The sequence below is a fragment of the Brachionichthys hirsutus genome, chromosome 2 (genome assembly GCF_040956055.1).
Source record: "Brachionichthys hirsutus isolate HB-005 chromosome 2, CSIRO-AGI_Bhir_v1, whole genome shotgun sequence".
NCBI classification, from domain to species: Eukaryota; Metazoa; Chordata; class Actinopteri; order Lophiiformes; family Brachionichthyidae; genus Brachionichthys; species Brachionichthys hirsutus.
In genome coordinates, this window is record NC_090898.1 from 11,538,023 (window position 1) to 11,562,036 (window position 24,014).

Below are 24,014 nucleotides of genomic sequence, written 5' to 3' on the forward strand. Positions count from 1 at the left end.
TCCATGTTTAAATCAGTTGATAATTGATCCGGAACTGATTCATTCTCCCCTTTCCTCCTTTTCCAGGGTATGATGAATACTTCACTGCACTTACCCTGGAGAACAATCGCAGGAACGTGTGGTTTGCTGAGTTTTGGGAGGAAAACTTTGACTGTAGGCTCCTCAGCGCCTCAAAGAGGGAGGATAGCCGTAAATGCACAGGTAAACAAGTGTTTACACAAAATGAACATGTTTCAAGTGCACTAATATGATGCATATTAACATCCTGTTAATGTGAAATGACATTCTGTTTGATCCAGAAGCTTCAGATTGTCTGTTTTAGGTCTTAATTCTAAGAATCTTGTTTGCTGCACAGCCAGAGAGTCGGACACCAGGTGTTTCACCCGGTGGAAGCAGGACAGGCAGAGTTTATTAATAGAATAATAATGCACCACGTGTCTGAATCATACTACAGTTGCTGAATGTCCTCCTGTGGCAAATGTCCTGTAGCTCTTACATTCCATATTCTCCCTATTTCTTCCCAACCTCGTCACCTTGGCAGCGCAGCAGCTCCACGCCATAGAGAGAGTACACTTAATTTCGGCTGGAAACAGTGAAAATGACAGAAGGTGATGTTTGTGTGTGTTAGCATTAAGGGTGATGTATGCTCTTATTACCTGAATTCTGCCTAGCAATGGTGTGACAGGCATCGCACTGATTTTTTAATCTACCAGGATGATGCCTGTGGTGAAGGATGCTGCATAATCATGCCTGCATATGAGATGACGGTAACAGCGGTGTGACACAAATTACTGTTTGCTGAAGCATTTCCTTTATAATCTGTTTGTATTCTCTTGTGATGTGTCAATGACAGGCAGGACGATGCTCATCCCTTTAGTCAGCCCCACGTCCTGCCTGTCAAATGACTGTAAATGTCTTTTGTTCATACTTAAAGTTAACCTCGTATTTCTGAATGTCAAACACGAATGTGCATCTTTGAGGCTTTTGCTTTCAAAGACTGAGCATTTAGCGCCTCATGCAGAATGCTGCAATGCAAAAAGGTTTTATGAAGGCTGAAATGTGTGTTAAGTTCTGATAAATTGGCTGAAATGCCAATCACAGATACCTTATGACCTCTTGAAGCAATGTTTCCTATTGACAATTTCCTCCTCCACCAAGCTCTCCATGTGAATTATCAGCAGTTATCACTGAGGAGAAAATGATCTTTCAGCGTTCTGTATTATTGTCTTGATGATGCATCCTCGCTTACTGGGAGTTTGAATATTAAAATGGCAGTGATAATGATGATGAGCATCGTGGTGATTGTGATGATCATGAAAACTAATGGTAACATCTTTGTTGTTAGAATTTTCACTCTTTGAAATGCAGCTGTAATCTACCTGTAGTAAAAGATGATTGACAAATTCCATTTTAATTCTAACAAGAATACAAATCCAGCATGTACGTTATGAATTCAAGCGGCGTACCAGCAGCGTCAGGATAAAAAAAAAAAGGATAAACCTTTGCAGCAGCCCATTGTGAAAGGGCAGTGCACTGGGAGGAGGACATAAAATAGCAGGAGGTCAGTGTTGAACAGCATGTTACTAAAGTTCAAGGCGATCTTCATCACATTGCAGATGGGGACCTGTGATATATGTACTTAGCAGCATGTTACTTTGAATACACTGCAGTAAGTCATTCAGAGTCTGTTGCATTTGTCAGATACAATATATCGTAGCTCAGTGCATTGCTTTCCAGTTGGGAATTAAATGGGTCTTCTTATTTCCTATGCCACGTCGTACCTTTAGGTATGAGTGCTACATAATCAAAACAGGACTAACTGGCTGTGATTGGTAAACAAAACAGGAATAAAAAATGAAGCTGGAGATGATAGGCAATGCTGAGGGGCTGTAACGACTAATAGTTTATCATGCATTTGACTGTACGACTCCTTATCCCTCTCCTCCCTTAGGCCAAGAGCGGATCGGGATTGACTCCAAGTATGAGCAGGAAGGGAAGGTGCAGTTTGTGATTGACGCTGTGTATGCGATGGCCCACGCTCTCCACAACATGCAGAAGGACTTATGTCCCGATCATCCTGGCATTTGTCCACAAATGGAGACTGCTGAAGGGAAGACTTTGCTGAAGTATATACGCAACACTAGCTTTAACGGTGAGTGACACATCTTAAACGTCCACACACCAGACTGGGTGGGAAAGAAAAATAATGTTGACTTTACTGAAGGAACTGTTCCGGCTCATCACTGAAGACAGACTTAATGTTAGTTTCATTGGATAGACAGAATTGCCTGAAGGAGATAATAGAATAAACCGTATATTAGAGCAGTGCATGAAAGTCAATGAATGTGCACCTACGGGATTTAAAATGGCACCATTTTACTTAAATGTAAATTTGCTTGGACAGTGTGTTTCGTATTAAAATAACACCCTACGCCTTGCTCTTATTCACTTTAAATAACTATCTTCATTTAATTAAACACCAAAAATACAAAAATACGAACACCAACTATTTGGGAGGGTTATACAACATTTGACATCAGTAATCAGTAATTAGCTTGTCGTCCGTCAGCTTTGATTTATAACAGTAATCCCCCTCCTCATGGAATGGCACAGCCCCGCATGATGTCATCCTGTAGGAGGGCGGCCTACCCTTGAGTCAGAGCTGCCGGGAGTTTCTTCTGAGTCTGTGGAGGATGTTCGCGCTCTAACATGTACACTCACAGGTTCAGGATTGTCGGGACTCGTTGCTAGCCGCTACACAGTTGTGATGTAATTCTCCTCCAGAAGCTGGAAGAACGAAAAAGCAGTTTGTGGGTGAGACTGATGTATTGGAGAGTGGGAAGTACAATCGATCGCAGGATTCATGTTTTAGATATTTAGAGTTTGGTGAATGCTGACTGCTGTACAACATTGTGTGTGTGTGTTCAACAAAAGGCCATCACTTCTGCAGCAGAGATACCGTACGGCGTACACTAATTATTGATTGGTTAAAATGTTGTTTACTCCAGTTGTTTTTGTTACTGATTAGACAGAAATAATCACTAAAAGTTTACAACGAACAAACCGTTGCTGCTTTTTTTTCTTCATATGACTCAAACTATTCAAGCAAATTCAAACAGTTGCTTGTTTTTAAATACGTTGGATGTATTTTACACAACTGTATCTGCTTGAGTTCACAGTGTCAATTAAAACGTAGTTTAGGGAAGAATTCATTTTTTGACATAGAAGCCAGAGTCACCTCCATTTCGGGGTGATAAATACATCCAAGTTTATCTGTTTCATCATCAATTGTGATATATTATATGTGACTTGAAGCTCTAGATGTGAAAGATACTTAAAAATTAATGACTATGGCTATCAACTCATTTGAAATTCAGAACTGAGTCTACATTCTAATGTTATTCTAAAGATTGGATGGTTTGACACCCAATTAGAGACTTTTGCCAATGATTTATGACATTTGATGTTTTATTAATTATTTTTCGACATCAATTTGTCATCATTTGTACAGTCTGTCACTTATTGTGATAAACATAGATTTTTGAAATCCTATTCAAAATTCATCCAACAAAGCTCTGATTGATTCGAAGGCGTGGAGCAAGCCTAATAAATGTATTTTCTTTGCACTTCTCTACCATCGGCTACAAAGTCCACTGTCTCCTTTTGAAGAGTCATAGCGCATGAATCTTATAAATAACAAATATTAATGTGCAAATGGCATAAATTGAAATAAACAACCATGCATGTGTTAATCATAGTGCAGGAGCATGTTACCCAGTGCACTAATGTGATTTCTGATCAGACCTTATGTTATGTGGCTACAAAAGGCCTGGCTTCACAGACAGTACTTCAACAGGTCATTCATGAAGTCGATCCTTTCCTGGGATTTGTGTCCAACAAGAAAATATAGGAATTCACTAGAATTGAATCACAAATGCAACAAACAAATCTTGCCTTTAAAATTAAATTGCATTCAATCATTGACAGTGCCCTGCTGTGTGCATTTTATACTTTGCTGATCGATTTGAGCAACACATTGATCATATTTAATAGCACCAAATAGAAGTGCACTCAGAGAATAAATATCTCTACCAACATCATAAAAACAATCATTATTTTCATCAAGATTAAAAAAAGCAACCGTCATCTCATTCTTATTACAGGAGTCATCTATAAAAATGTACTTGCATTCTGTGAAGAGCATTTTGAGATATTCTGCTGAGCAATAACTGAGAAGACAAATAGTGATTTAAAAATGACCTTTACAATTACTTAAAAAATATCTAAAAGCAAACTGCTGTCATCACGCTAAAGGCTAAAGAGCTGGTTGCTTTTCCATCATTATGGCAGCAGTGCAGACTTCCTGGAGGGGAGAAGCCCTCGGATTTTAAGGTGCCATTAAATAAAACTGAACATACGTATCGCCCGAGTGCAGCTACGGTTTCAAGACTTCAACGAAGTGCAGGTCCATTTATGTCAGCGTAAGACCGCTCCTTCTAATGAGCCAGATAGTAAGAGCTCCACCTTTGCTATCTATGCTCCACGCCAACCCATCCCACTATTATATTCTCAAGCATTTTAACTGCCGAACAGACGTCTTTGTGTCTTGGCTCATGCATATCTCACCACCCATTATTGCATTTATACTGGAACACATACATTATTCTGTGTATGTGCTGCTGCTAATGAATGTTTGAGAGCAAAGGAGTATAAGCCTCCTTTGTTGGTCTCCCCATTGCGCCAGAGTCACAGAGCCGAGAAGTGAGAGGCAAAGAACAGGAGAAAATAATGATGCGAGAGAAACACAGCGGCGGATCCCCAGTCCACCCACACTGCTCAGCGCAGCACGGCAGCAGTGCACTTTTGCCATGTCTCGGTTCAGATCCACATGCAAATGCAGAAATCTTTCATCTCAGACATCACGCTCACTAAGGCGTCTACGCAGACCATTTTGTTCACGTTCAAATCTAAGATGTTTTTCAATACCATTTTGTCTCTGCACAAAACACCCCACTTAATGATCTGCTCTAAAGCTGAGGAGGATGAAGGGCTCAATCGCTCGTGTCCCCGTACAAATGATGGTTCATGTGTTTATGTGTTTATGTTCGTGCTGGGGTGTGAAACTAAGGATAGTAACCCTGTCACAGCTTTTGCTCACAGGAATCAATACCATGTCAAACTCTTTATGCACCGTGTCAACAAGTCTACTGTCAGTTTAGTGTGGGCACAACTGACAGGACGGTGGCTGCCACCCACTAACGTTGGTGTTTGTATGGAGGCATTCTTAATCACTTACCAGAACCTTCTTTAATTTACTCTGAACACCAGTCCTGCTTTATTTACTGTGCTGAGACACATGAATATGTATGAATTATTCATGCAGGCTTGCGTCCTCTCCCTTTGGATCTTGTGTAGGTTTCCCTTTGGGTGCTCCGACTTCCTCCCAAAGTCTAAAAGCATATTTAAAGGTGTTTTGGTGAGAAAAATATCAATCCCCTTATAGCCTGTTTCTTGAAAGTGACTTTTTCTTGTTTCCCCTGCCATTATTGTTTTAAAAGAGTCTTTTGCCCCAAAACTTTGTAGAACATTAATGTCCTTGGAATCAAACCGGAGTGAGATGAAATTGCCTTCTGGTTAATAACTTGGTGCAGTGGCCTTACATCTGAAAGTCAAAGCTCTGCTCTAGATACAAAATACACCGCGGTTCCAGAAGCGAATTGGACTTTAGCTCCTGGTTCTTTTATGACAGTTTTTTTTTATTAGACCTATTAAAGTGTTTAATTCCCATCCCAAGTGTCATCAGACTACACTGTCCCATTTCGAAAATAGATGTGCTACAATAAGCAGTGCCAAGGTGAATCGACATTTGAAAGGCATCTGTTTCTCTCAGTTAAATAAAAAGTGCAACATTAACCCATTAGAGCCATTCAACATTCATGAATGCAAGGAAGATCTTAATGCACTGACCTGCACATACGCTGCATTCATGACATTATGCACACATCTGTAGCATCCAGTAGTGGGTCGACACACCTCATGGCCTCAGGAGTGTTCACAAATGCATATTTAAACAATTATTTTCTCAGCGGGAATGTTTCAGGTGTCTGCAGTCATCTCTAAGTTAATTAGTGACATATCCAGGGCTCTGCTTGAGACAGGCTGCTGCACACCAGGAGCAGATGGGGAACATATGATGCTTTGGCTAACCTATGTATCCTCGCCATAAGTCCTGTTGTTGTCCACCGTGCCATGGAGGCGCTTTCTAGGGAGGCATGCACGCATTTGAAATCACATTACATTTCTAATATTAGAGCAGAGCATGTGAAAATAGATTCCTCCAGTGGCGACTTTGCAGCTGCGGTGCTGCACAGGAAGCAGGTGAGGACATTTTGTGATGGTCAGGAGGGAGTTGTTTTCATGGCTGTGATTATTATGAGGGTTCAAAATATAGGTCATCCTGCTCAGAGGTTTATGGAGGAACAGTCGCTAAAACAATGCGGTCATTTTCTATGGACCATGTTGTCCAGCTCAGTAAGACACGAGGGGTTATACAGTTATGTTTTTCATTTGTTCGGAGATAAGCTTGCACCTTGTTGTGACAGCTTCTAACAAGTTTCTATTGTGCTGCCCTCGCTCTGCATTTTCTCTCTCTCTCTTGCTTTGTACAGGCAGTGCTGGCACCTCTGTTGTGTTTAACAAGAATGGCGATGCACCAGGACGTTATGACCTGTTCCAGTGTCAGATGACCAACTCCTCGACCCCAGAGTATAAGGTGGTAGGACTGTGGATGGATACTCTCCAGCTCAGGGTATGAAGTGTTTAAATGCTTGTATCAAAATGGGATTTCTCGGCTCAGCGGTGATGAAGATTTAGGAGTCTAAAAGCCATTCTGTGTTTTTGTAAAGCTAAAATCTCTCAGATGACACGTTTTTTTTGGTAATAATTTGCATCTCAAATACAGAGCTCAGGTGCAGACATGTTTTGCTATCAAACTAATGTAATGTAAATACTAATGTATTTCTGGGCTAAAAGAAAAAAAATCTATTTGGCAAGAACAAGAACTGTTAAATGCTAAAAGATCTTCATGTTTGATATTATCCTGTGATAATAAGCAGAAAAACACATTCGCACTCACATCACTTGATGTTTTTCCTCACTAATGTAGGTATGAGGTGAAAGTTAAATCAGTGCTTAATTTAGTCATGCAAACTCCTCTTTTTTTAAACTTTTTTAAAAGGTTCTCAAATGTCCAAATGGCTGTTGAAAAGAATGAGCAATTAAAATGACAGGGGATTTTCAGTATGTGAAGCGGAATAATTTTATTCACTATGTGATGAACAGAAAAAAAGGATTGCTGGCAGGACTAAAATATCAGTACGGGCTCCATGTGAGAGTTCAACACTTAAACAAAGGAAGGAAAAAGAAAAAAGGAACAATGGCATTAATCCATAACTGTACATCACTGTTTTCTTCTCCCATAGGAAAGAACACATCATTGAGCATCAGGCAATGCTGCATGTATGTTTAGTACTTGGCAGCAGAAACTGATCCCGACAGTAAATAAACATCCAATGTTACTCTGCCCTATAGCTTTCCTGCAAGATTGAGTGTACAATACTAGATGATCACATTTTAAATATGTTTTTAAGCTATACTGAGAAAGGAAGACGAACTACATGGCAGCGACAAACTGACTGATTTTAACAACAAAATGTGTGAAAAGCTAATTTATTTGGAAAATGTCCCTGCAAAACAAAATATGTGCAACAGGGTTAAGGGATTTTTGAATTCATGTGGGGGGACTCGGGGAGACACACACACTACCACTATGAACACAGAGCCGCCAAGCTGCTTTATAAAGTGTGAGGCTTTGGTTTGTGATAGATCTCACTGTCACAACACAAGAATGAGCTGAGGTGATTCATGTGAACAATAAAAAAAAAACAGATTTCATTTCAAGGCGAAGATGCTGCATGATGAGACATGAACTGGAATGCACAGGTATCCCTCTGTCACTCATATTGAAAACATGACATTTCCATACAACTCAAGTCAAGGTTTGCATAACGGATCTCACAAAAATCAAAGCTCAATGCAAAGGTTGTGTCAGCACCGCAGGTGTAAATAGTTATTGGTGCATCACATTCTAGTATAAAATTCAAATTTTTGAAGATTCCAATTTGAGGGCTATTTTTTCAGTAATTCCTAAAGAGGTTTTTAATTTAAAGGTTAACCTGGAAAGAGCTAAATTATGTACTTTGCAAACATCAGCGAAGAAGCACAGCGTGATAGTGTTCCAGCTCAAAGAGACTCAAATTAGCTACAAAATTAACACCCAAAGCAAAAAAGAAAAAAGCCCAAATGAATGTTATGGCAGCCATATGAGTCTGACGTATTCAAAAAAATCTTGCTTCTGGTCTCCATGGCAACAGAGCTGTTGGCCTCATTACTGTTTCCATGCCGTGTGTAATCGGGAGTTTTTCCAGAGAGAACCATTCATTGTCCAAATAACAAATGACACCTTCCTGCCCCCAGATAAATGGCAGGTGAGAATATATCTCGACACCACAGAAATAACACATTTGTCATAAGTTAGGCACACAAACACACTTTGGGTGTAGGTGTCTTGTGTCTGTGCTTGCAAAGGTGAACCTCTTTGTCTACAATTATTGGCAGTGGCCACATTTGGAGGCAGCAGTGCTGGGTGTGTGCTTCAATGGATTCAGGACATGTGATAATTGTACCTGGTGTCATCGTCTGGCCGGAGGCATTGTGTATTTCAGATTGTCTGTCTGTCGATCTGTCTGTCTATTCCTGTGAAACGAATAATCTGAGGAACACTTTAAATTCAAAGAATATGTCCCCTTGTTCTCACGAATGAACCAATCAGATTGTTGCTGTTAAAGGTCAAGATCACTTTAAAAAGACGCAACAAATCATTCGCTATGACTCATGGATGAGCTAATCATGATAAAAAATTCACACAAAACTGTTGAGTATGACACAATGCTTCAAATTCTATCCATATAATTTCTTAAAAAGGCCACAGATCACCATGTGGATGGTGTAAGTCCAATTAGGAGGGGAACGAGCTGCTTGGAGGAGGTCTGTGCTCTCCGAGTGCTTTTCTAGTTTTTTTGAAGGCACGAACAACATTTTTAGGATGCAGGAAATATTCAGTGTCTTCGTTGCATTTAAAAGGTTGACTTGTATGTTGAGAACACCTCCGGGCTTTTTTGGATTGGCGGTTTGATAGTACATCAGTGCATCTGTACACTTAGCTTTTTCTCCAAATGACAAGATCATAAATAGAAGAAGCTCTAAAGACATACTTTGCAATCCCAAATCCCCTTCCCCTTCTTGATCATCACATATTTCATACCTCACTGGCTACTGTATTAAAAAATAATGTCTTCTTCAATTCACATTTAATTATTTTTATTTCACTGGAAAAAGGTAAGCTCTGTTGCCATGGTGATTTAAATTACTTTCAAGTATAAGAAACGCCAATCCCTGGAAGAAATCGGCAGCAAATATTGACATAATATTTTTATGTTTTTTATGAACTTGTTTAAGAGATTTAATTTCACTTTGTTTGTGCAACAAATGTAAATCCATGGGAAACATAACAGAGCAACTTGATTGTGTAATATATCATATGTTCAGCGGAACCCTGACTAATCATCTCTCCTGTGTCGTGTGTCATCTCTCTCCCAGCTGGAGGAACTTCAGTGGCCAGATGGGGAGCAGGAGGTGCCGATCTCTGTGTGCAGTCTTGCCTGCAAAACTGGAGAGAGGAAGAAGAGGGTAAAGGGCATGCCGTGCTGCTGGCACTGTGAGCTATGTGACGGCTACCAGTATCAGTATGACGAGACGTCCTGCAGACTGTGTGCCTACAACATGAGGCCCAACCCCAACAGGACCGCCTGCCAGCCCATCCCCATTGTCAAGCTGGAGTGGCACTCCCCTTGGGCTGTGATCCCTGTCTTCTTGGCCATGCTTGGCATCATCGCCACCATCTTTGTCATGGTGACCTTCGTACGTTACAATGACACGCCCATTGTGAGGGCATCAGGCCGGGAGCTCAGCTACGTGCTGCTAACTGGCATCTTTTTGTGTTACATCATAACGTTTCTCATGATTGGCAAGCCTGACATAGGGGTGTGTGCCTTCAGGAGGATCTTCCTGGGCCTTGGCATGTGCATCAGCTATGCCGCTCTGCTCACCAAAACCAATCGCATCTATCGGATCTTCGAGCAGGGCAAACAGACAGTTACGGCCCCACGTTTCATCAGTCCCACCTCCCAGATCGCAATCACTTCCAGTCTGATCTGCGTGCAGCTGCTGGGCGTGCTGGTGTGGTTCGCCGTGGACCCTCCAAACACTATCGTCGACTACGACGAGCAGAAAACCATCAATCCCATGCTGGCCCGCGGTGTGCTGAAATGTGACATCACAGACCTGCAGATAATCTGCTCGCTAGGATACAGCATCTTGTTGATGGTAACGTGCACCATCTACGCCATCAAGACAAGGGATGTACCAGAAGACTTCAATGAAGCCAAGCCCATTGGCTTCACTATGTACACCACCTGCATAGTGTGGCTGGCCTTCATCCCGATTTTCTTTGGCACGGCCCAGTCAGCAGAGAAGGTGAGTCTCTTTTTCTCTTTTCTTTCACTCTCTCTTTCAATTATTATTCCTTCTTTTCATCTGCCTCTTTCTGTCCTGTTGCAAAACTCCATTTCATTCCTGCAGCACTGTTTTTATCTCGTCTAAACAGAAGAACAAATGCATACTTGTACAAACGCGAAATGAAAACAAATATTGCATAAACGGAGCATGCGCACATTTAATCGCTGTCGACCTATTGGATTCATTTTTTGCTTGATTTCATATTATATGGATTTGAAATGCATGGAAAGCCACACCAGCACCACCCGACAGAAATATGCAAATAAAGAGTTGCAGTTTAGACCACAATGCCTAAAATGTTTGAAGAGCAACATGGACGAAAGCAGATGTGCCTTTATCTCCCAGTAGACAATTATGCCTTGTTCTTGAAAGGGTGACGAACAAGCTGTGTAGGTGGAAGTTGATAAGACTGGGGAGGCGGACAAAGAGGAAGGCAAGGAGAAATAAAGAGAAAATTGAAGTTTGATTCAACACATTCCTTCTCTTGACAGCTGCATTCTAATCTGCAAAGCATTTGACACCGGGTGCCACTGATGTGATGGAGAATGCGACATTTTGACCTGATGCGGTCATCATTACTTATCCGGCCAACACGCTGCAGAATACAGATGCATTCATCTGCTGGACTCATAAGTTTTGCTTCAGCTCGGTGGGCCACGTGTACAAGATGGAACAGAGCTCGGCTGGCAAAATATCGATGCTGACAGGAAAATGTTCGCCCTGACCTTTTGAGAGGAACGCCAATCAATATCCTACCTGCTAAACTACGGGATGAGAGAGATCAGAATCTGATTTTCCTCATCACTTTGCTGTTGATTTCATAGATGAATGACACCCTCAGCAGCGATTAGGAGTTCATTATGCTACTTGAGGCGACTCGTGAGGCTGTAATGTGTTTATCTTGCTCCTTTATGCAGTTAACTCTTTCTTCACAGCAGCTCCTGCCTTACACTCAGCTCCAGTTCAAACCACAGAGTCCCGGCCTAATGGTCTAAGTGGGTGGGTGTATAGGTGCTTTTCCCCCAGTGAGAGTGAAGTATCTCTGCATGTCTTGATAACATGCTTCTACACTGTAGTTAAAGTGGAGCGAAGCTATCATGATGTTAGATCGCATATGCATTTCAGTGCATTTATATATATATATATTCAGTATTTCTCAAATCAGAGCTGAACAATAAATTTAAACAAAATTCTGAAAATGCAAAAGATTCAATTGTGCTAAAGAGAGAACCTATAATCTGTTCCCTCGAAACATGTCTAGAAACCACTTAAGTCCTTGTAAGATGTCTCCCGTACCCACAAGCTGTAATGACAAAAGAATGTACTGCCAAGAGTCATCATCAACGACGAAGCTACACTTTGCAAAAACATCCTCATTCTAGCTTTCAGTGGGAAAAATGAAGTTTACAGCCCCAAATCCTCTTGTCCTTCTCCAGACAACCGTTAGCAGTAAAACAATCATTTGAGATATTTTAAAAATGCGCGCGACATTCTCCTACCTGGCAGTTGCTCAATATTTAAAAACCTTAAATAGACTGCATCAGAGGTAGAGCTCATGCAAAAAGGGTTGAATTGGTCACCGGTAGAGGAAATAACAATTCTTTTAAATCGATATTGTTCATCTCTCAGGATGAATAGGATTCCATGAACTGGATCTGTATTCATTTATACTGGGGAGAGTGTGTGACGTCATTGTTTTCCAGCACACAGATCTATAAAGTAGAAATCATGCTTTTTTTCTGTACAAAGAATATGGAATACATCTGGTTGTTAAAGACTGATGCCAAATTTTATCAAACACTAAAATCGTATTTTATTTGTCAGTATGTTATTTACGTAGTAGTAAATACTGGCAGCCTGTTTAACAATGTATGCATGTCAGAATAGCAATGCTGCGTAAATTTATCATACCGACCTCCTACCATGAGATTTAAAAATTGCCACATTTTGAATTTATTCATTAGTGCGCCACACACAGTACAGATGTTGGAAACCCCCTGTGGACTGTGGCCCGCTGCTGAAATCTTAGACTTCACATCCCCCCATATGTGGGAGGAAATTATTTTTCTGTCAGTCTCTCAGCAAATAGTCTTAAAATATTGACAGATAATAATTAAAAAAAAACATATTTTAAAGATTTTACCTGTTTAAATTAAGTGGAGGTGTCCTCAAGCATTAATTGATTAAAGAAACTCTTCGTTTGCTAAATCTTAAGAATTTTTAATATAATGAGAACCAATTTTGGTGCATGATATAATATACGGTTTGATTTATCTCTGTCTAAATTATTGGTTCTGCCAGAAACAGTTATAATGCAAAAATGTTCCCAGCCCACCTGACTTTCATGCACATAACTGACATGTTCAGTTGCACACAGATGCAAAAAATGAGAAGGGTAAACACAGTTGTACCATAAACGTGTGCGCAAAGCTGATTCAGGTCATGACAGATGAGTGTGATGACTTTTTGGGTTTGGGTTAGCATCTGCAGAGACCCTGCTCTCTGTCTGAATTGTCTTTGCTGTGTTCAGATGTCAGTCATTTTAAGACAGCTGATTGCTGTGCCAATTTACGTTGATTGATCCCTAACCCAAAAATGCCGCTGAAAATGGTCTCTTACTAAACAATGCCATGCTGGTGCACACAACAACCTGGAGGAATAATCAAAAGTGACTTCCTCAGAGACCTGCAGACCTACTTTATATGTGTCACAATCACTTTATCTAGCCTTCCTGACGTACAGTGAAAGGGACTTACGAAGTCAAAATGAAGCGCAGACCATGCACAGAGTGGCTGGTGTCTCCTTTGTGGAGTACGGCTTTGCAGCACAAAGCCAGACAAGGCCAGAGTTATTCATGGATTGAGCCAGGGTAGGAAGTAGGCCACCCAAAACAACAAGAGACACCCAGGTACTTGAGAGGAGGCCAACAATCCCCTGGATCCATTATTGAAGGCATTCTGTGAATGGGCAGAGACCATTCCACTTGTCTCTCACTGGATTAACGCCGTGTGCATTTATAGTATTTAGCTAGACACAACAATTACAAGAACTTTCTAAATGGAAGACTGAGTGTTGGTATTTTGCCTGTCAATGAGATGTAAAATTCAAATACAGATGTTTGATTTGATGAGGACATTAATAAATCATTACTTGCGGCTATAAATAGAGGGTTGCCAAGCAGCTGGGAAAATGACTTCATGTATTTATTTATGTTAAAGCAACAGGAATTAATTATGAATATTCCGTGACAAGCTACATATTTGAATGGTAGGTGAGGAAGGGCTTTGAATTTGGGTCAAGCTCACAGAGAGGCTCAATAAAAAACCTTGTCTCACTGATTAACAGGAAAAAAAACTCAATTTGGTTTGGTTTATGTTGTGTGTCTCTACGTGTGGCTAAATGTGCAGCAATGGAAGCATGCCTATCTACCCAGTTTTATTTGTGTGTGGATGTGTGTTTTTGCGCCCTGTGTTATGTGTATGAGTAAGCATCTTACTGTGTGCCTGCTCCCAAAACACCTCTCCTACACGGTCAATAAATCAGTTCTGATAGGGTCAGCATTGCAGCGTCTATGGCATCACAATCTCATTAAAAGCTTATTCAAGCCGTGTTTTGGTTGCATGCTTCAAACTCTGTAGTGTTGCTATGGATACCAGACAGGTTAACAACTACAAAAAAGAAGCGAAATAAAGCGCAAGGCTGAGACACTCGGGTGATTATATACGACTCTGAGTGTGTCGTTGCAAATGCTTTGATCGGTCATCCCACATATCCAGTCGTAAATGGTGTCTTTTCACAGCACAGGCACAAGAGAAGCGTCTCCCTCAGCTTTGAGTGACACAGAGGAGAGTGCATTGTGACATTCATACAGTCATTACTTCGTGGTGAGCCAGCCAGATCACCGGCTCTGATGCTGCTCCACAGAGAATCAGGAGGGGATGCAGGGAGAAGAGAAGAAGCAGCGAGTGTGTTGGAATGTTGGTGATATCTGGCATGTGTAGCATTGGTGGAGATCAGAAATATTATGTGAAATAAATTATCATCAGTTGTGCTATTCACCATGAAAATCTGGATGCAAATGGGGCCATTTCCTCCTATGTGGCTCAGCGTTTCGCCCCTCTGCAGACACACTGTAGCAGCTAATGTATTTACAGCTGTGCCCTCCTCCCAATCCACTTTGCAAGTGGCATTTAGTCCTTTCAGATGCACTAGATTAGTGAGGAGGCTTTGCTGATCTGTGCTTGAAATCGCTCTTTAAGTGAGACGTTCTCCTCCAAGACCCTTAAATGAAACAAGGGGCTCTTGCACGTCTGCTGAATTACCGACTGTACTACCGCTAACTGAAATACTATTTTTTAATGAAGGCGTTACATAACCGAGGCATATTGAAGCCGTTTTGTGACAGGAGACTGCTGTTACTGCTCGATAATGTGAAAGCTGCTGTGTAATCTTTGAAGAGGCGGGCTGTGGAACAAGAACCTCTGTTGAGTTCACATGAATGGAATTCTTATGAGTGATTTTTCCACTTAATACTCCTGAAAGTCTTCCAAATGCTACACTCCACTGCATGTAGAGCTGTAGAGAAAAGAAACTACAGGCCTGCTGTTTGCTGCACTTGTCCATCGAAGAAGTCTTTTACCTTACTCAAGTAGGCATTGATGGCTGCACAGATTCTGCACAGAGGAGGCTTTAATATGCGATGAATAAAGTCTGCTCTGAAGGGAGAGGGAAGGTGAACATGTTGTGGGCAGACCCTCACCTCGACTGGTGTCTGTCAATGCAGTCTGGAGTGGGTGGATGGAGAAATAAGGCTATGCGAGGACATTGTGATAAAGTGATGGTGATTATTATCTGCTATTATCACAATTACGCTTGAATCGTCTTTGACTTGGCTGAGTAGCTGTACATTTCAGGCTTTAATAAGTGCTGCTTGACCATGTTAATGTGGTGCATGGTCGCTCCTATCCCAAACACTATGCTTAGCAAATGTAGACGCCGCCTGTTAATCCAGTCGTAATGTTGAATTTACAAACATTTGGGGTTTTTTTTATATGCAAGAGTTGATTTTTGTATATTTAACAAAAATGTAATTTTCTTTTAAATAACTTGAAAAAAACACAGCAACCAAACTGTTTTTTGTGGATGCTTACATTTTGTGATCTGGTTATGGTTCTGTCTATTGACTCCACAGCAGTGTGACTTTTCTGTAATGGGTAACTGATGCTTAGTCAGTATCCCTGTTTCATCTCTCATGTTTCTTGCTGAGTTCAAATGATGCCATCTGCTCCACATAATCCACGCCTTATAGAAAATAATTTTGAATTGACATGTTTGCTGCTAATCACTTCTGTATCAAGGATAGGTCTTCTCTGTCTGTGCTTCCTTTCAGCTGTACATCCAGACAACCACCCTGACCATCTCCATGAACCTCAGTGCCTCGGTAGCACTGGGCATGCTCTACATGCCCAAGGTGTACATTATTATCTTTCACCCTGAGCTGAACGTACAGAAGAGGAAGCGTAGCTTCAAGGCTGTGGTCACAGCTGCCACAATGTCATCACGTCTGTCCCAGAAGCCAAACGAGAGGCCCAACGGAGAGGCCAAGACTGAGCTTTGCGAAAACCCCGGTGCTGACCCGATGAGTAAGTAAACCCACCGAGGAGATCACAAAACCTCTGAGCCATATCTGTATACAAGTTCGAACAAACATACAGGAGACAACACTCCATATACGCTAAGATGCATCAGAAACTAGAAAAGCACTCAGAGAGCGCAGACCTCCACCAAGCAGCTCATTCCCCTCATAATTCGATTTAAACCATCCACATGGTGATCTGGATCATCACCAAAAGGTTCTAAATTGTTTTTGGTATCTTTATACACCAACCATGAAAAGTGAAAGTGAATCGGAGTTGATGTGTATTTTTAGCAGATTTTTGAATTCTTAAATGGGGTTTTTACCATTTTAAAATTTTATAATTTTTCCTGACGTCATTCTAGATCCGATCGGGATGAAATTCGGTGGTGAGATAGAAGTCCCCACCCTACATGGCTGTGTCAAATTCCATAAACATCGGTCAACAAATTTTGAAGCTCCATTGTTACCGAAAATTCCAAACTGATTCATAATCCAGGATCTCTTCTGGATCATCGCCAAAGTTGAATCATCTGTTCCCGGTAACATTCCCAACATTTTCGGAAAATTTCATCAAGATCCCTCCAGAGCTTTTTGAGTTACCTTGTTAAAAGGCTGATGGACTCAAATGAGATATTTTCTAATCCTTTCTCTTATTTAGTTTCTTGTAGATGAGACTGGTCCATGTCCGACATTTTACTTGGCTGCGTATTTGAATAACATGTACGTGCTTGTAGAACGGACCCGGTTATAAATGATTAGACTTTTAGCCCGAGCAGTGATCACGTAAGAAAGTGTGGTTCTTGCTCGGTGAAGAGATTTGAAGCAGCAGGTCTTTATCGCTGGGGGGGGGGGGATGGTGGGAGACGCTCTGTCTCTGAAGCTGCGTGTTACGCATCACACCCTTCATCCTAAACAGTAAACATCATCCCATTAGCAAAGAAAAGAAATGGCCCATTAGTATGTGGCTGTGGGGGGAGCCCATGTTTCACTATAGTACTAAGATATAGTGTTTGTGGTTTGTTTTTAGACCATTGTTGCCAAGTTACTTCGCTCCTAGTCTCTAGTCGTTAGGTTGGGGACAAAGATGATTGACAGCTCATGTAAATCACACATCACAGGCTCCAAAGGCCTCCTCTGAAGCAACACTTCTAATCGTGCTCGTGAACACGGCACCCACGGGATCACCATCTGCTCAGCCCCACTTTGGATTACACCTATGACTTGATTTTCCAGGGAATTCCTCCAAATACACACACACACATCTGTGCACGCTTTTTTTGGAGGGTGCTTCTGTGTGACACTGAATGTGTGAGCTACGCGCATACGAGTGGGGGCTGATGCAAGCGTCTCAGGGGATGGGGGAGTGTATCTTTCCAGTCACATGCATGGCTCGATGAACAAACGCTCTGCATCAGGGGTGAAACCGTAACATCTGTTACAGCAGCACATCTAAAAGTCCCAAAGAATGGCACACAGTCTCCGGGACGGCCTCTCTCCAGTGCGCGCCGTGTCATCTGCGCTGTATGTCCCTCGCCTTCTGTATCTCGCCTGTTCTCCACTCCCCAATCACCCTCTCCTCCTCCTGCCCCACTATTTTAGCAGCAAGAGGAGTGACATTTATTAATGGAGAATTTATGTGCATGACCCCTTCGAAACCTTAACTGTGCCTCGCCCGTCCCTGGAGACTGTCCGTCAGCTCCTGTAACCGTCAGAGCACCAAATACCTCCCGTTCAGGCCTCATCAGCCCCGTGTGTGATGCACCGGAGTGATTTATGGGACTGAAAGCATTGTCAGTTCTGCAGAAGTGCATTGGTATTGATGCAATATCCTATCTTCACGACTAAGGAATTAACCAGCAAATCAGAAATGCTGAAAAGCTTCAAATTAATTATTTTTGTTTTTATATAAAATCCCCCCCAAAAGGAATTATTGATTAATTGAATTAATGATTTTCATAATGACTTAATTTCATGTAACACATTCTGTTTTCAGTGTAAATAAATAGAACATGGAAAGAAAAAAAACACAGGAGAAAAGATAAGAATCACCTGCTCACCTGAGATCACCTATCGAAAGCACAAAGCTGAGTGCAGGTAGACGTCTACCTCTGGAACAAGTAAACACAGACACAGTGTCCTGCTGAAAAAAATAAAACAACTTCCTGTAGACTATTTATAGCTAATAGGAAGATTATGTTGTACATCTAATGTTTTATTCATCATACTTACCAGCCAAGACTACAACATGTAGCTGTAAAGAGATGGTGCGACTTTAATTGTGTAGCCCATGGGAGTTGGTTACCATAGCAACATGAAAGTAGTAGAAATAGAATTTATAGAAATGTACACGATAGCCTATATTGAACTTAAACCCGCATCCTATCAGACTTTTTCCACAAGGTAATATGAGCTGGGATGAACCCAGTGTACGAAAACGTCCATCACTCTGTGCGTTTGGAACTCACACTGGTTCTCACAACAATAGACATGACAAGTGCACAGACACACATCAAGGCACTCAGCCACATTCTGATATGTTTCCATGGCAATCCAGACTGGGATCACATTGCATGCCCTCGCATTTGTTTGGTGCTCACTTGTGCTGTGTTTGTGTTGTAGTTTTTTAATCACTAGTAAATGTCTGAAAATAGAAAATAAGGTTTTTCACAGGGGCATTGCGACTTTAAATGATACATTAGGCCAAGAGATATCGCTTCGGATTGCACACAACTGTTCATGGGAATGCACAGTAGAGGAGGGTGGAATTATATTTGCAGATGCCGCTTATTTGCAATCTGAGGAAAAGACAGGAGGAGGAGCTAGAAGTGGCGGAGATGAAGATGCTGAGGTTCTCTTTGGGAGTGGCCAGGTTAGATAGGATTAGAAATGAGACAATAAGAGGAACAGTGAAGGTTAGACGTTTTGGAGATAAGGTCAGAAACCAGACTTCGATGGTTTGGACATGTCCAGAGGAGAGACGGGGACTATATCGGTAGAAGGATGCTGAGGATGGATCCAGGAGAAGATACATGGACGTAGTGAGGGAGGACATGAGAGTGGCTGGTGTTGGGGAGGACGATGCAAAGGACAGGGTGAAGTGGAGAAGGTTGATTTGCTGTGGCGACCCCTGACTGACGGGACAAGCCGAAAGTACAGCAGCAGCTTATTTGCAAATGGAAGATGTCAATTTCTCTCAATGAATCTTTTTTTGTTTTTATTTTTCTACTCTGTTGTCAGGTCAAGCAACTAAGAAAACATACGTGAGTTACAACAACCTCAGGATCGGATCGGCTTGAACGTGAACGAACGTGTCTTTTATCTGGGGTTGAAGAGCGGGCGGAGCTTTAGAGGAACGTAAAAAAGGCCAACAGAGAGACGGGGCAGCCATCCCAGCAACACCTGCGGTACCGATGCACTTCAGGACTGTGGATAGCAGCCAACCTTTCTCCAGGCATGGCTGCAAGTCCCCGGCAGAGATTAGCACAGCTCTGGGCCAGTGTGGCTGGGTTGGCCTCACTCACAGACCAAAATGTGGGTTTCAAACTCGTGGTGTGGTCCCTTCCTCTCCAGCAGAGAACAACTTGCCTGCTCAAAGGGGTCACTGTGATTGAGGACATCCGGGAAAAAAATAAAAAAAATAAAAAAGCAAGGACGGTGGATCTGCTTTCAAGATATTTTCTTTTGAAATGTCATTAAAGCCATATTCTCTTGGGGTTCCCGTTATCTGATTTCTGTTTTGTATTGTTTCTAAGTGATTTTCTTCTGTGCCTCTTTTTCTTGCGGTTGATTGAATTACCTTGAAGGACAAGCTCTTTCTCATACAGCATTTTGTTTCACCAACGCAAATCAGGCCCAGATGATTATTATGTCGAAGTGATGGGCATTGTAAGTATATCTATTTTTTTTTTGTAAATATTTGAGAGTATTTTCATGTTTGGAGTACAAAAATAGATATTCAGTCTTTGTTCAATTGGATTTTGGATGGCAATGAAAAGCACCACAGTGTTCACTTTGCATGCGGCAATGTGTGTCTGTTCTATTTGATGTAAACAAAAAGATAAAATAAAAGAAATACATTCTAAACATGATAATGAGCTCCCGTAAACCTCTGCGAATGGTTTTCTTTAACACAAGTGAACTTCAATAATTCCCAGAATATGGCTTTAATCTGTTGTTGTATTGATCCCTGCTGTGCCCGCAAGCATGTCTGTTTTATATATTATAGTTTCGTATTGGGTATGTTATGCATAAATATTGTATGGGAAGCATTAATATCAGAGCAAATCATGCAAGTATGTTGTGATGTTTGTCAAATCATGAACATGTAATCAAATTCTTTTACTATCTTTTATACAATTAAAACCAGATGGCATATCATAGTTATTTCTGTGTGTGTGTCTCACAGCAGGCAAGACTTAGATCACAATGTCTGAATAAGTGCATTTATTTAATCACTGAGTGGGTTTCTGTAACCTGATGAAAGTGTCACACGTTTGTTTACGGCCTCACGCCCACACATGATGATCTTGCCGCCACACAGAGGAGATGCGACCCTGCGAGAAGAGGTGACTGGTTCGCTCCCTCGGTCTCCTCCGTTGCTTCCATCTGGCCGTTGCTCCTTCCAAGCCTCCCCATGAATAATATAACATGTCAGATCAATTTGTCTTGCTGACAAGCAGACCTTTACGAGCTAACCACTCTTTATTTCTGTACCTGCCTGCAAGCATAATGTTACTATTTTCAACATTGATTATTATATAAAAACATGAAGAGGCCACGCTTGAGAGACTTCTGTTTCTTCACGTGGCGAGCGAGCGTCCTACTCTGGGCTTCTACACGGACAAATGATACACGACCAATGAATTCCAATTCCTCTCTTTTGTCTATCAGTGTGAGATAGAAAGAGGGGAAAAAAAACCCACATAGGTTTTTGTTGTTGTTGTTTCCTTTTCCATTTGTCTGGCATCTATCTCAGCTCCTGTGGGACCAGATGGTCTCATACGCACAGTTCTGTGGTTTTCTGTTGAACACAGCCACGGAAAATTCCACTTATGCCCAATTAAGGCTAGCCTCTCTCCCACCAAATTAATTGTGTGTGTCGCTGTCTGTGTGCGAGTGATCAGCGGCGCTGAACGGAGTTTAGATTTGCAGCTCGGCAGAAATAAAAACACAAAATAGCAGTTTGGATCTCCAAGAGACACGACCTTTTATGTACAAAAAATCCAAACATCTCATGTTCAAGGAATGGTATTCGCTCGCCTCAAATAGTTTGAGGTATGGTTTACTCCCTCTCCAAACTCTCTAGGCTCCTACATGAGGGCACAGCTGCTCGCCGTGCACCTGTTCTGCAGGCAACCGTTTCCAGGGAGAAAGTGCGGAGAACATCAAAGGCAGGAAATGAATCATGGCGAAGTGAGAGCAACGCACGCTCGACCAGGAGGACTTAAGTGCTTCCAACTCTCAGGACTGTCAGGTAATGTGAAGTGGAACAATATATTTTATCTCTTAAAAATGTGTGCGGTGCAGCCTTGCAGAGTGTTTTCTCTTCATATTGGCCTAGTTACAAGTTGGGAAAACTGTCCAAAACAGTCTGCGTGACCTAATTCATTAGACATGGTGGCATTGCCGCTACTGAAATGTGCGCTTCATGTAACATGTACCGTCGACGTCCCAGAAACTCAGACTTTCCCCTGAGTTTGTCACTTTAATCCAGCTCTGCCGCAGAAGAAAGACTTCCTTATCTTGTCAGAACTCCTGATGTGCTCTTTCACAGACAATTTACTGATGCCGAGTCCAGATTAGCTCTGTTTCATGGCTTCTGGGCCCTGGGCTTTCCTATCTCTCCATAAATGTCCAATTATCCGACTCCAGCCAGAGTGAAACCTTATCTGCTTCCTGTCAGTAACCGACCGAGGCCTGATATAATGTGAGGTGGAGGAGGACACTCCACTAGCCTTGTTCTTGCCTTGCTGCATCTTGCACTCAAAACCTCCTTGTGATGCGTTTTGCTCACCGGGATCTTTCTTCTTTCATCATATTTTTTTGAAATCCGACCTTAAGAAATTAGGGCAGATAACGTTATCGGCACGTAGTGACACCAAGATCTGATAATTAGCCACAAAGTAAGACGGCCATTGGTTAGACACGAATCAGAACGTCTGCATCGCCTCAGAGGCACTAATTGTCATCTAAAAGGAAGATAAGCTTTATGAACAGCGTTATTGCATGTTTAATCAACACCAGGCATCAAATCAGCATCAAGAATTTAGTCCCCTCTCTCTTGCGCTGCTGGGGGTGAGGAAGAGGGGGAGGATGGGTGGGCGGAGAGAAGTCATCTGAAATGTTCTCATTTGACAGTCGTTTAGGATATGGATTTTGACAGTGCACAATTAGCTCAGTCACCTCCTTTATCTCCACTTATCATTGTCTGGGGGGATTTAATACGCCTCGCCTCTACTGCAAGGACTTTTCAGTCTCTCGCCGACTTCCTCTTCCGTCTCTCTGATAGAACAACTTTTAATTCCATATTTTTCCACAGCTAATGATTACATCATTAATATAATGGACTTCTGTCTTATTAGGATGACTGACTGAGACAAATGCTCTTCAGAATTCACAGCCGAATGTGTTGCAAATATTTTACGGTTTAACAGAATGGGTAATTTTTTAGATGCTTGTATAAATAAAGTATCACATTTTCAACATCGAATTGCAGCCCAGGTTCACGGCACAAACAAAACTCGGATCATCTGTGGCTTTAATAGGAGCTGACAGAGATTAGTGCCGTCTGACTGTGAAATTTAGAGAGCTAAGCCCGAGCTTGATTTCAAGGTGCGAAGCATAGACCGCATATTCCCACATCCCACACAGATCACTTTCTTATTAAAGAAAAGTAAATGCAAAATGGATCGTTGACAGCGGGTGATGTATATGTACGTCAAAAAAAGAGTACATTTAATCAAATCCTAACAATGCTGTCCGTGAATAACATACCACACGTCAGTTGTTTGGAAGTAGATTAGTAGAAGCGGCTGCCTGGTGTTATGCTCTATTTAGACTTTCGCCTTAAAATGGATCATAATTATGCCGTATAAAACCTTTAAATGACATCACATTTATGCGCACGACACTACATGAGGATTGTGTGTCTCGTTTTTCAGCTGCACTCTCCATTTGATTAAACTCTACCCAAAGGCTGCATCAATTATGCATCTTCACAATGGACTTAATGGACTGCAATAACAGTTGAAGATGACTGGACTAAATTTCCACATGATATGGAAAGAAAAATTTCCAATTCAGTAACGTAATACTCCCAAACACCCTGCCTGAGATTAAGGATCAGGTTTGCTTCCAGATTATTAAGTAAAATCACATTTCCCTTTGTTAATTTCCATGTTAACTGTGAAAACAGTGCACGGTCTTACATCTCTGTCTCCTCAACTGGAAGGTAAAATGTGCACAGACACTCTGCCGCACAATATATTTGTCCGTTTGTGTGCACGTGCTCAGCTCAGCTTGCAATCCATCAGCCTAGTGATCCAGCCTCTATAATGTTGGTCTCTGGGGGGGGGGGGGGGGGGTTCAATCCCCTGAGTGGATCCACACAGAGAACAGAAGGGTCCTGACTACACAGCCACTGACCCACGTGGTCATCAGGCCAACAGGGAGCATGCGCGGG

The 24,014-nt window shown here is 41.8% G+C and overlaps 1 protein-coding gene across 1 annotated transcript in view; it reads left to right on the forward strand.

The window, feature by feature from the left end:
• The window catches only part of LOC137908812 (metabotropic glutamate receptor 7-like), a 50,644-nt gene extending 31,015 nt beyond the window's left edge, over positions 1–19,629 (forward strand). The window contains exons 5-10 of the mRNA XM_068753237.1: positions 67–201; positions 1,952–2,152; positions 6,669–6,808; positions 9,718–10,653; positions 16,085–16,337; positions 19,571–19,629. Of these exons, the coding sequence (XP_068609338.1) occupies positions 67–201; positions 1,952–2,152; positions 6,669–6,808; positions 9,718–10,653; positions 16,085–16,337; positions 19,571–19,629 (1,724 nt within the window). The remainder of the gene's footprint in view (positions 1–66; positions 202–1,951; positions 2,153–6,668; positions 6,809–9,717; positions 10,654–16,084; positions 16,338–19,570) is intronic.
• The last annotated feature ends 4,385 nt before the right edge of the window (positions 19,630–24,014 follow it).